Source organism: Panthera onca, chromosome A2 (genome assembly GCF_046562875.1).
Source record: "Panthera onca isolate mPanOnc1 chromosome A2, mPanOnc1 haplotype 2, whole genome shotgun sequence".
In the NCBI taxonomy this organism is placed as follows: domain Eukaryota; kingdom Metazoa; phylum Chordata; class Mammalia; order Carnivora; family Felidae; genus Panthera; species Panthera onca.
The window spans coordinates 100,972,205-100,985,631 of record NC_138340.1 but is presented as its reverse complement, the minus strand read 5'-3'; the positions used below and the strand labels follow the sequence as shown (position 1 = coordinate 100,985,631).

At 40.9% G+C, this 13,427-nt stretch overlaps 1 protein-coding gene across 1 annotated transcript in view; it reads left to right on the top strand.

The window, feature by feature from the left end:
- The window catches only part of COL28A1 (collagen type XXVIII alpha 1 chain), a 175,474-nt gene that overhangs the window by 110,160 nt on the left and 51,887 nt on the right, over nt 1-13,427 (top strand). Inside the window, exon 27 of the mRNA XM_078442134.2 lies at nt 2,031-2,099. Coding sequence (XP_078298260.2) covers nt 2,031-2,099 — 69 coding nt within the window. The remainder of the gene's footprint in view (nt 1-2,030; nt 2,100-13,427) is intronic.

Below are 13,427 nucleotides of genomic sequence, written 5' to 3'. Positions count from 1 at the left end.
TTCTTTCTTTCTTTTTTTTTTTTTTTTCCTCAGCAGTAAACCTCAACAGTAGGTTTGAAATATCCAGTAAACCATGTTGCAAACAGATGTCATTCGGGCATTATTGTTCTCCTTATAGAGCATAAGCCAAGTGGATTTAGCATAATTCTTAAGAGCCCTAGGATTTTAAAAATGGTAAATGATAACTGGCTTCAACTTCAGGTCACCAGCTGCATCAGCCCCTAATATTCTTGTGTCTCAGGGAATAGGGATGCCTGAGGAGAGGGAGAGAGACAGGAGAATGTCCCCATTGCTGGAGCAGTCAGAACACATACAATGTTTATAGATTAAGTTCGCTGTCTTACATGGGTGTGGTTTGTGTCCCACCCCCCCCCCACCCCCCCCCCACCCCCCCCCACCCCCCACCCCCCCCGCATGAATTACGATAGTAACACCAAAACACCAAAGATCACTGATCAGGGGCACCTCAATGGCTCAGTTGGTTAAGCCTCTGATTCTTGATTTCAGCTCAGGTCATGAGTTCATGGTCCTGAGATCTAGCCCTGTGTTGGGCTCTGCACCGTGTGTGGAGCCTGCTTAAGATTTTCTCTCCCTCTCTCTCTCTGCTCCTTGCTTATGCACATGCTCTCTCTCCCTCTCTCTCTGCATCTCATTTATGCATATGCGTGCTCTCTCTCTCTCAGAAAACAAATAGAATTTCTTAATAAGTGGGAGACAGCACAGATCCTGCTCGGGATTCTCTCTCTGCCCCTCCCTAGCTTGTTCTTCCCCCTGCCCCCCAAGGTAAAAAAAAAAATCAACTTAAAAAAAAGATCACTGATCAGAGATCACCATAACAAATATAATAATAATGAAAAAGTTTGAAATATTGTGAGAATTACCAAAACGTGACAGAGACAGGAAGTTAGCAAATGCTATTGCAATAATGGCACGGATAGACTTGCCTGACACAGGGTTGCCACAAACCTTCAATCTGTAAAAGATGCAGTGCCTGGGAAGCGCAAGAGCGAAGCACGATAAAACAAGGTATGCCTGTATGCACTAGGGATCTCCAAGGAGAGGCACACACCGTGGGATAGAACATGTTCCAATCTCATTTGACCACAGAAGACTTTCCCCAAGAAGCGTGGGGTTAACTTGTGCTGCAGAATGCACACACTGGGCTATACTACACTTTCTGCTTCATTTGCAGATTTTCTTAAAAGTTCGATACTGTATCACTCAGCAATCAAAAAGAATGAAATCTTGCCATTTGCTGCTACGCGGATGGAACTGGAGGGTGTTATGCTAAGTGAAATCAGTCAGTCAGAGAAAGACAAGTATCCTATGACTTCACTCATATGAGGGCTTTAAGAGACAAAACAGATGAACATAAAGGAAGGGAAACAAAAATAATATAAAAACAGGGAGGGGGACAAAACAGAAGAGACTCATAAATATGGAGAACAAACTGAGGGTTACGGGAGGGGTTGTGGGAGGGGGGATGGGCTAAATGGGTAAGGGGCATTAAGGAATCTACTCCTGAAATCATTGTTTCACTATATGCTAACTAATTTGGGTGTAAATAAAATTTAAAAAAAAAAAGTTTGATACTGATCCACTGAACCTTTCACTGCAAGCCTGGTGAATAGCACTCCATGTTGAAATGGAACAACACATTGGAGGCTACACAGAATTATGTGTGAGCAGCCTTCACACCCCTGGTGTTCTAGGGGTTGGTGGTAGGTTCAACCAGAGGAGCCCAAGCAGACAAGGTGACTGGGACAACACTCTTCTTCGGTCAAGCAGCCCTGCCTTGCCTCTTTACTTACATTTGGATTATGTGTAAGATTTCCACAAAGGATTCTGTGGCTTAAAATTTTTGGAAAAACACTGCTTTATAAAAAATATGATCTAGCTTGTGGGGTGCACAGATGCAGGTCCTGATAGGACTGAAGGAAGGAAGGAAGAAGGAAGACAAGAGCAGAGATACATTGTTTCTTCCTAAATCTCCTCATGCTTCTCTTTGGTTTCTCTTCATCTTCCAACAGGGAAATATTGGGCAGAAAGGCCTGCCTGGCCCTCCTGGCCCCCCTGGCTACGGATTACAAGGAATTAAAGTAAGTGGATGTGATTGCACGAGAGTCATCTCTCAATTCGCCAGAACGATGAGAAAAGAGGTTATGGATAATATAAAAACATGACTATAATGAAATGAATTTAATATAAGCTTAGCGGGTAAAATTACCTCCAGTACGTTAGAGACACAATCCAGAAGTGTATAAATGGTGTAAGTACATTAGTTTTCATGAACACTAGACATTACATAAATTGCTTGGTGAAATTTCTAACTGTTACAGTAGGTTTGTTGTTCTTGCTGGTCTCTGAGCTGAGTGGAGAATTTATGCCCAGCTGTGTGTTCTGTCTCTCTCTCTCTTACCTTCCTCAACTGTATCTTCCATTCTTAGCCTAAGATTTCCAAGTCTTAGCTCACAGTGGAACTGCCTGGGGAACTTCATGAATAATACTGACAACCTACCCCAGAAGAATGAAATCTGAATCTCTCGGGGTAGTGCTTGAATACTGTGGGCTTAAAAGCCCCCCAGGTGATTCTCCTGAGCATCTGGGGTGAGAACCGTGGCTCTCAGCCCTGAGTCTGTGTTATTGGAATCCACAGCCACCTATATTCTGCTGTATTTCTGTCTCAGCAGCAATAAGCCTATCCAGCAAGGTGCAACTCCCAGGGTGCCCCATGTCTCAGCAGACAAAATTTGGCATCTAATGGTTGCTATGTAATTTCAAACAATTTCCTTTTCTACATCTCCTATGTTGATTTATTATTTTTAATTTTTGTTTTTTACTCATTCACATTGTATTTTCTCCCCAAAAAACTGCTATTGTTTTTACCACAGTTAAACTTTGAGTAATTCATCCCCTGCATAGTTGGTATTGACTCTTAAAAATTGAAACGTTCAAAATAAACTGTTTCTCAAATAGGATTTCTTGGGCTGCCTGGGTGGCTCAGTCAGTTAAACACCCAACTCCTGGTTTCCACTCAGGTTATGATGCCAGAGTTGTGGGATCGAGCCCTGCATCGGGCTCTGTGCTGAGCGTGGAGCCTGCTTAAGATTCTCTCTCCCTCTCCCTCTGCCCATTCCCTGCTTGTGTGCCCTCTCTCTCTCTCAAAAAAAAAAGGCAACAAAATAAAAACAGAAAACAAATAGAATTTCTTAGCAAGTAGGAGACAGTGGGAGCTTCAAATAATAATTGTGAAATCCAGTGTTGAGAAAATAAACTGCCTACTCCTGTGTAAAGAGTGAGGTTTGTCAGAAGCAAAACTCACTGAATCTGTGTTAAATCTTTCTATCTCTCTCCCAATGTCTGGGGCTTCCATGTCAGGTCTTTTCAGTAACAGTTGCTCGTCTGTGGGGCTGAGTATCCAAGGGAAGGCCTGACAGTTAACATGTTGCTGATATTTTACTAGCACTGGAAGATACAGCAAAAAACTGCTTCCTTGTAAACAACATCACTCTCATACTTAATCTTAAAATTCTACGGTTAAAAGATAGTAACGCTCTATAGATACCTTTGCATGGGTTTGTTTAAGCAATGAACCCACGTTCGATCACTGGTCTTTCCACCAACAGGAGCTCCATTCACATGTGCTGTTAGTTCCTTATTGCCACCGTGTTAAATCTGGTGCCAGTTTTTCTTTTTTATTATCCAGGAAATACTTCCTTATTCAACAAGGAGTGACCTGGGTTGCACTTAGTGCTCACAAACCCTACTGAGGTGCCCTGCCTTCCTCACCACTTGTCTTTTATTATGCCCTCCACGTTATGCTATGTTCAAAGTCCATCTTGAGTGAATCTCTGATACCGTGAAGCCTATCACGATAGAGAAAGAACCAAAATTAAAACTGTCACATATCCAGGGCTAGCAGAAATGAGATAAACTCTGAGGACTGTGGCCTGATACTACTTGGCAGTGAACCCTGACCAAGGTGGCCTCATAGAACCTCTCTAGACATATTGGATTGCCTGGCATCCTGTTGGCAACAGGGCAAGCCTATTTTACTCAGGACTGCCACCTCATTTTCTTGACCCTGGGTTATACCATCATGGAAAAAAGGGAGGGAACTGGTGTTCCTCCAAGTTATTTTAGGGCTATGTGGTGAGTAAAATATCATTTATGTTCATTTGTTGGCCCATTTCCCACCTCTTTCTAAAACCCATTTGAATTAGTAAAACTCACTTCTGCTGGTAAGTCTTTGATGGAAGCCCTTGTCGCTGGTAACATTTAACATTGGGGTATGATCTATGCCCGTCTCTCATACTGTCCCAACCACAGGGAAAATAGGGATTGGGTTACAATCACAGAGGTATTTGCTCCAACATCCATCTAATTTTGTTGCTAAAATATTTTTCTAAGTTTATTTATTTGTTTTGAGAGAGAGAGAGAGAGAGAGAGAGAGAAAGAGAAAGTGAAGGGGTGGGGCAGAGAGAGAGAGAGAGAGAGAGAGAGAGAGAGAGAATCCCAAGCTGGCTATGTGCTATCAGGGCAGAGCCCTACATGGGGTTCAATCTCAGGAACCATGAGATCATGACTTGAGCCGAAATCCCGCATCAGACATTTAACTGACTGAGCCACCCAGAGGACCCTGTTGTCAAAATATTGTGTCTCAGTCAGTCACTCATCAACCAACCAACCAACCAACCAACCAATACTGATTGAACACCATCTGTGTCAGGCAAATAAGTTAAGTGCAATATAAAATGATGACTGAAAAGACAGGAATTTAGTCCTGATAAAGTTTACAGGCTATAAAATAATCACACTCTGAACTCCAGAGAGTATGCAAGGACAGTACATGGAGTAAATTGGGCTTAGAGTAGTGCACAGTAATGAGTTTAGTCTTCACCCTAAGAGTAATTGAAAGTCAGGGAAGGATGACATGATCAGAGAGGTATTAGCAAAGACTCACTCTGTCTACCATCTGTAGACTGGATATGCACGACTATGAGGAATGTGGGCCCTCCCCTTCCCATACCCCTATGTATTCTCCTGATTTTCCATATGAAAGAGTGTGACCTTCTGGTAACCCTCTCTTCCTGCCTTTCCTGAAGCTCTGGGACCATATAGGGCTGTTGCCATGGCAGCCTTGGTCCTGGGAAACATGAAAACCTGATGGGCTCACTCCCCGTGGGCACCCGGGCAGCCTCCTGCAGTTTCTCTGCAGTCCTCACTGTGACTCAGCTGGCTCTGCATTGCAAAGAATCTCTGGCTCCTTCAGGGACTTCATTGCTTTCTCTCAACTACAAATGTCTATTGATTGAATGGGTGAATCTGGGAGCGTGGCTTCCTGGCTTTGGTCTTTCAGGTTCATGGCATAGACCAGGAGTTTATGTTATTCCACCATCTTGTTCCACTGTGAACACTGACCGTTTCCCTAAATATGGACCATATATATGCCGGTAATCCTCCAGATTAAGTCAGGAGGGAGGAGAAATGGGGTGGGGTCTTAAGGGATTCCATGATATGTCAACCATCCAACCTCCTAGAGTCCAGGAGGGATGTAATGAGAGTGTGGGTCAGTTTTCCTCTCTCCATCTTTGTTGAAGTCAGTTCCAGTGTCCTGATCAGCTCTGACATTCCTGTAGTGCTTTTTCTCAGAGAATCAATCGGTATTTATAAAAATAAGATTCCTAGTGGCCCTCCTTGATTTCAGGAGTTTCTGAGGTAGATTTGTGGACTGGTATCTACTATAATTCCTGCTGGACATAAACCCTTCACTCATTTAAAAAAAATATGCTTCTATGGCATTAACTTCCATTCTGCATTTAAGCCTGAGCATGACTGATCCAACCCTGGCCGAGGGAACTCTCCCTGCAGTTAGGCTGTGACACAGGAAGGGCTGATATTTAGGCCCAGCCAGTGTGAAAAATAGCCTCAATGACATGCTAGGGGAATCTAGTGAACATTATCTGGCAGAAATCCCAATATCTCCGAAGCTGATAAATAGTGATGACGGAAGTGGTCACATGGTTATAGAGTTAAAGGATTAACCTCTAAGACAACTGGAGCCCAGAAATGGAGGGAAACTCCATCCAAATGATCTCCCCCCTCTACCTATAGTCTGACCTCAAAGCATGATGGGAAGAAAATGAGCTTGAGAGAGAGCTACACAGACCGTGGGCTGAATCTTGCTAGTTGTGTAAGCTTGGATAAATCCTTGAACCTCAGTTTCTTCATCTTTAGAATGGAGATAAGACAGCCTATTTTACAAGGCATTGTGAAGATAAAATTGCACAAAGGGCCCAGGACACAGTACTGAGTACTCAATCAGAGGTTGGCTATGGAGTCAACAGATTTGAATCATGGCTTCCTCAGTCTGGCAACCTGGCCTCAGTTTTCATATCTGAATAATGGAGATAATAATAGTACAATTGCCTAAAATATCATAAAGAAGAGATGGAATTAAATGAGACTGTATGTATAACACATTTAACACAGGACTCGGCACATAGTTATATAGGCAACAAATATTTATAGTTAGTCACATTATTATTCCTTCCCTGCTTCCCTCTCTTTCCACTAGTCCCTTTTCTATTTTCCAGGATGAAGGCTCAGAATTCTGGCATTCAAATGATTTCATGCTCTACAACATAAAATCTTGGTTGTGTGATTTAGTATGGGCCTGGCTCCATTATCCCAAAAGGAATAACGGCTCAAAAACAGTAGAGCTCACATACAGTATGTTTGCTCACATAACAGGCCAAGGTAGGTGTTCCTTTTTGGTGGACAATTTTCTTTCATTTAGAATTTGAGAGAACCTCATCTGCCATTGATGCTTCCTCCACGTGCTGGGCTTCTTTACCACTTATTCCCAGCAGGCAGATAGGGACAGTGTGAAAGAGGCACACTTGCTTCTTCAAAGTCTTGGGCAGGTGTTGACATACATCACCTCTGCCCCCATTCTACTGGCTGGAATTAGTGTCGTGGAAAGGCAGTACAGCTATGTGACCAGGAAGAAGAACCACAGGTTTGGTGAAGAGCTAGCATTAACGCCACACATAATTTAACCCACCTCTAGTAAGAATGGCAAACTTAAAGTGATTTGTTGTTCTGAAGTATATTGGTGCTTCCAGAAGCAAACACAAGATAAGAGTAGTCTCCATGGCAACTTCCAGAACGGCTAGTTGCTATCCTGATAGTGTGAGACTCTGTTACCTGGGCTTACAAAGACTGAGTTTGGCTTCATCATTCTTTTATCCTAACTTGAAAAGAAAACCTTAGAACCTTGATATCTTCTTACTTATTTCACGCGGCATCAGGAGCACCAGCGGATGATTTAGAAATTTGTCTTGAGAAGATAGGCCGAGTATTAGCCACAGAGCTGGAGGAGGCTTGAGGTTTGGAGGGACCAGGAGAGGAACAGGAAATGCTCATTCCTATCTGTGACAAAGGCAGGGTGAGAGGACAAGAGCCACCTGGAACCTGGCAGCACAGCTGTGGTTCAAAGTCTAGAGAGAGATGACATCAGAGGAGGGAGGCAGACCTGGCATGAAGAGGAAGAGCCAGACAGGAATAAAGAGAAGCCAGCAATTGGGCTCATGTGGGGAATGAGGAGAGGGTCAGTCTCCTAGGGGATTACTCAGGATGCTGATAGCATCTGAGACCAGCATGGGTGTGGTGGTAGGTGAGTCAGCTCAGCTTTCAGGGCCAGCATGGGAACAGTCAGAAAGAAAATGGCTTTACCCTCCAAAGCCCTCTGATTTAAAAATTCAGGTTAGGACCCAGAGCTTTCTAAGATTCTTCGTTCAATGTTTAGGGTTAATGTCACTTCTTAGGTAGATTTTTGTTTGTTTCACCTGCATTAAAGTAACGGTGGTTCTATAAACTCCAAGAGCCCTTTTAACTGCAAGTATTTTTGCCACCTTCTGGGATCCTTTCACCAGAAAGGCTAAAGCTTCAAAGACTGAGCATACATGGGGTGGTGGACATCTCACAGAGAGCCCCACAGCCTTCTCTTTGGCTCCTACCTATGACCTGATCAGTTTCAAAGCGTTTCCAGAATCCATTTGACTAGATTTTTGGTTAGAGTGGACCTATTACAGCATGGAAAATTACCCCCACTTAAGGGTCAAATAGAAATGATTTATTTGTTGAAATTGACTTAAGGGGGAAAAAGTCAGGGGTAGATTTGGTATACACCAAGTTGCAAATGCCTGCAGAAAGGTTAAGAGTCATTGACATTAGGAAGATTTCCTAGTCTTCTAAACTCGTAACCATGTGTATGATAGCGTTAATACGATTAAGAGAGAAATATATGCGCACACATGGTTTAGTACAATGACTTTCTGGTGTTTCAACCTAAAGTTTTCTTTGTCCTTCGTGACTACAAAGAGCAGCATCAAAACTAAAACACAAACCAGCCCTGGCAATAGTGGAATCACTGCATTCAACCTGAACACACCTTAAAAATTAAACTGAAACAATAAGGAATATAGTTAACAGCATAACATAGATTATATGTGTGCTTATGCCACAAACCATCTTCGAATTAGTTTCTGATACTTTTCCCATATTGTGATCTTCTAATTCCCACAATGATTCCTCTACATCGAAAGGAATCATCAGAACCACGTGACAGGTACCTTAAAATAGTTCAGCATTTTGGGATTACACCTGCCAAAGTGCTTCTGGTGGGAAGTGCTGTGGCTGAAAGTTGATCCTGATAATCAAAAGCCACAAACCTGTTTTTCAGACATCGAAGGCATCCTTTTATACCTGTATTATACCTTTATACCTTTTACTATTTTTTAAACTAAATTAAAAACAATTACATGGGTTATAAACCCAAACCAATAGCACTGCACTCACAGTATTCTCTACATAGGTTGTACAGGTGAGGGAAAGCTTACATTCATCAACCGGCACTGGCTCTGAGACCATCTGCATTTCTCACTGCTTCATGCTTTCATTTTCCTCCTGTGCCAAGTGGTTTTCATTCCTTCAAGCCAGTTAGGAAAAAGGATGGCTTTTTTTTTTTTTATTTCTCAATCTGAATCTGAAGATATGGTAGGCTGTTTTCCCTTCTCAATCTCATCATTACATTTCCAATGAAAATAGTCTATTCCCCAGATCAGAACTGGAATGGAGATTTTAGGCTCTTAATTTTGTGGACTTGAATCATCATTATCAGCTTATATTTGTTCTCTATTTACTGTGGATACAGCCTTGTGCAATGGCTAGTGACGGTCTCAGAAGTCCGCTTGACTTCTATCACACTCCTCACACTGCCATGAACCCCAAAGGGAAAACTAATTTTTTAAGTCACTTTTTCCAAAGATAATGGTGTCCTGCCCCAAGCTTTACTATGGTTTCCCCAATTCCCAAAGAGAAGTCAAAAGACTAAAGACTTGGTAATAAAGATAACACAATGTTCAATGCCATGTGCTAATGCTGAATATTAAAAAAAAAAAAAAAAAAGATTTGTTATCACCAAATATTTGAGAATTATGTGAAAGATTTCATTTGAGCAGTTATATACTAAAAGTACTTATGCTCTAATAGTACCTCATTTTTAATTATGGTGAGCATGCTGCCATTTTATTTATTTATTTATTTATTTTTAATTTTATAATTATGTTTCTTTATTTATGAGAGGCAGAGAAAGACAGAGCACGAGTGGGAGAGAGGCAGAGTGAGAGGGAGACACAGAATCCGAAGTAGGCTCCAGGCTCTGAGCTGTCAGCACAGAGCCCGATGTGGGGCTTGAACCCACGAACCACTAGATCATGACCTGCGCTGAAGCTGGATGCTCAACCTACTGAGCCACCCAGGAGCCCTGGCATGCTGCCATTTTAAATTATTCTGACTTTTTTCTTCCTCCCTTTGTGTCTCCTCCCCCACCCCCTCCTCTTCCTACCCATCCATTCATGTCTATTTAATATATTAAGACATAAATATTATATATTTAATTCCTTTTCATTCTTGTAACAGATATTGTCCATATAAAACCTAGTTGAATGAAGGACATGGATAAATTAACTCTTTGCTGCTGCCATCTTTATAGCACATGAATTTCACTGTTGAAAATTTACAAAAGGTATTTTATTTTTTTTCCCACCCATCAATGCTTGGTTAGAAGTAAATTACTAGTATATATTTTTCCCCTTCTTTCAGCAGGGAAAGAGGCAACTTTATTCTTCAGGGATATTGAGCTCAGGAAGGGAACTAAGGGCGTATTACATTCTTCATATTCCATGGGTGATACACAGACATGCTAAGTAATGTACCAAGGTCACTCACCCCTGCTCTTCCTCCTCCCTGAAGGAATTATAGTAACCAAGTCAAGGTAGGTGTCAGAAAGAGGAAAATGATCAGTTTGAGATTTTCAGAGGTAAATGCTATGCAAAATTTTTATTTGCATCTTGAAATTAAAAGTTGGCCCTTCAAGGGGCTCTTGGGTGGCTCAGTCAGGTAAGCGTCTGACTTCAGCTCAGGTCATGATCTCACGGTTCGTGAGTGTGAGGCCCGCGTTGGACTCTATGCTGACAGTATGGAGCCTGCTTAGGACTCTCTCTGTCTCCCTCTCTCTCTTTCTGCCCTTCCTCCACTAGTGTGTTCTGTCTCTCTCAAAATAAATAAATAAAAAGAGAGAGAGAGAGAAATATTAAAAAGCACTTCTGTTTCCCTGAGTGCAGTTCTGTCAAAAGCCAAGGATTGGATTTAGTGAACTTTTGTTATCAATGACCAGGCCTAAGACTAGGAATTATGGCAGACTCTGGGCTGGTACGTGTAGCTGCGGGGGGAGGCTATGATAACTGCTATACCCCCCACATACTCAAAGTCTTATCAAGTCCCTTCCTGTGTGGCTGGTTGAGGACATATGCTTTTGTACTGCAAACCTCTGTGACAGGTCCGTGAGTGCCAACTGGTCTGTAGTCAAAACTTTATTACGCTCTTACAAACACCTTAAGAACTTTACAGTTATTGGTTTCTTATTATCAGTACCTTTGCTTATCTAGTTGCAAATATGACTTCTCATTTCAAATATAAGATGTCAGAGGAAATGAGGTAAATTACCTGTTTGAGATCAGAGAAGCTCTAACAAAGCCGTGAGTATGGAGTTTATGGGTATTTGTGGCTCAAACTGAAGGCGATAAAAACAGCCCCAGAATAATCTTTCTTTCAGCCTACAGCAAATTCTTCAAATCAGCAATTCTTCAAAACTGCTTCTCACATCATAAGGCTGGGAATCATGGGCCCAACGGGAGTGCATTGTGCCCTAGGAAAGTGAAATTGAGCGAGAAGAGCAAGGAGTATTGAAATGGAGAGAAACAGGCAGAACACTTGCCTGAATCAGAGAGAGGGAATTAGGAGGGAAAAGGAGAAAGGGAAATACAAGAAAGAATCGAAAACTGGCTATGATGACTTTTTTAGGATACTAGGGGTAATAATGCTTTTGACTTCAAAGCCTCTAATACCTGAAATTAATGTAGTTACTGTTTCTTGGTTAAATTTTCCTGATGTTCTACTCTTATCCTTTTATTTCCACCTTTTTGTATCCTTTTATTTTATGTTTCTTTTAGACAATATATATTTGGATTTTTTTAAAGTTTTAAAATTTATTTTGAGAGGGGGGAAGAGCACAGAGAGAGAGAAAGGGAGAGAGAGAGAGAGAGAGAGAGAAAGGGAGAGAGAGAATCCCAAGCAGACTCCCCACTCTCTCTGCAGGGCCTGATGGGGGGCTTGAATTCACAGACCGTGAGATCATGACCTGAGTCAACATCAAGTCACACGCTTAACCAACCGACTGAGCCACCCAGGTGCCTCCATGTATTTGGATTTTTAAAAGTCCAGTCTGGCAACATTTGTCTCTTGCCAGGAGCATTTTTAGTTCAGTTACATTTAACATAATTAGTGAACTTTAATTTATTTCTACCATCTAATTTTGGGTTATTTGTCCCCCCTTGTTCTATGTTCCTTTTTAAAAACCTTTTCTTCCCCCTCTTTTAAGGTTTACTCCTTTTTAACTGTTGTATTTTCCTTTTACTTGTTTGGAATTTACTCATTTTTCTCTTTTTCAATATTTACTCTTAAAAATATTCACATTTATCTTATGAAATACCCATATTAACTTTTTGGGTACTACAATAACTTAGAATACTTTAATTCTATGTACCTCTACCCTATCATTATTGTTTCATGTTTTAATTAATTTTCAACCCCTTGGGTCATTTTTGCTTAATCACTGTTTATTCAGACTTGTCCGCATATGTACTCCTTTCTACCTCTTTAATCCATCTTTCATCTCAGACTGAAACCACTGTCCTTCTGCCTGAGGTGGATTCTTCAGAATTTCCTTGGTAGAGAGCCGCTAGAGTAAACTCTCCATTTGGTTGTCTGAAACTACATTTATTTCTCCTTAATCTCTTCTTAAAAGATGTTTTTCTGAGGATAGAATTCTAGGCACACAGCTTTTCCTCTCAGTGCAGGGAAGATTTTCTCATCAATTGGTCCCCACTCTTGTTCTTGAGAAGTTACCCATCATTCTAACTATTCCTTAGATGATAATTTGTCCTTGTCTCTGTGACTTTTAATGGTTTCTCTTCTTATTGGGTGTTAGGCAGTTTCACTATGATGTATCTAGCTGTAGGTTCTTTTTTTATGTGTCTTAATCTTTATTTGTTAGAATTTTTAATTTTGTGGGCTAGTATTTTTTTTAATCATTTCTGGGAGACTCTCATCATCCCATTCTCAATCATTCTGTAACTTTGTCCCATTTTATTGTTTTCGTAGCACTATCACCATCCGAAAATATTTGGTTTTTTTTCCTGTTTATTATCTGTCTTCTTTTGGTTAACAACAACAACAAGACAACAACTCTTTGAGAGCAGGGACTTTGTTTCTTCATCCATATCTAAATTCCCAGTACCCAGCAAAATGTATGGCATACAGTAAACACTTAATAAATATTTGTTTAATGAATGAACAAAGTAATGAATAATTGAATGGATATATGAAAGTTATATAGTAAATAGTGGTAAAGTTCCACCTGTAACCATATTATTGACCCACAAAATGATTCATTTATATATACTTTAATTCAATAAACAACTACTGAATTCCATTATTAAGAGAACTCTAAACTTGTGAAATGATAAATTCTTTTTTAAATCCTAATGTTTAATAGTGGGAGTACCTTACCCTTGCGGGTTGGTATACTTGATTGGCCTAACAGATAGAAGTTTATTTGAAAAGCTGGATTTGGCTTTCTTGAAAGTAGATCTTTGTGACAAAATTATCTATTACCACAGTGCAACAGGATCACAGTGAATTCTATCCATGTAAACATATGTGTTTGTTACGAATGGGCCTGAGGTGTTATATCTGGTGATTCTTTTGTACACTCAAGCATTCTGTCTAGTGGTAATCAGAGC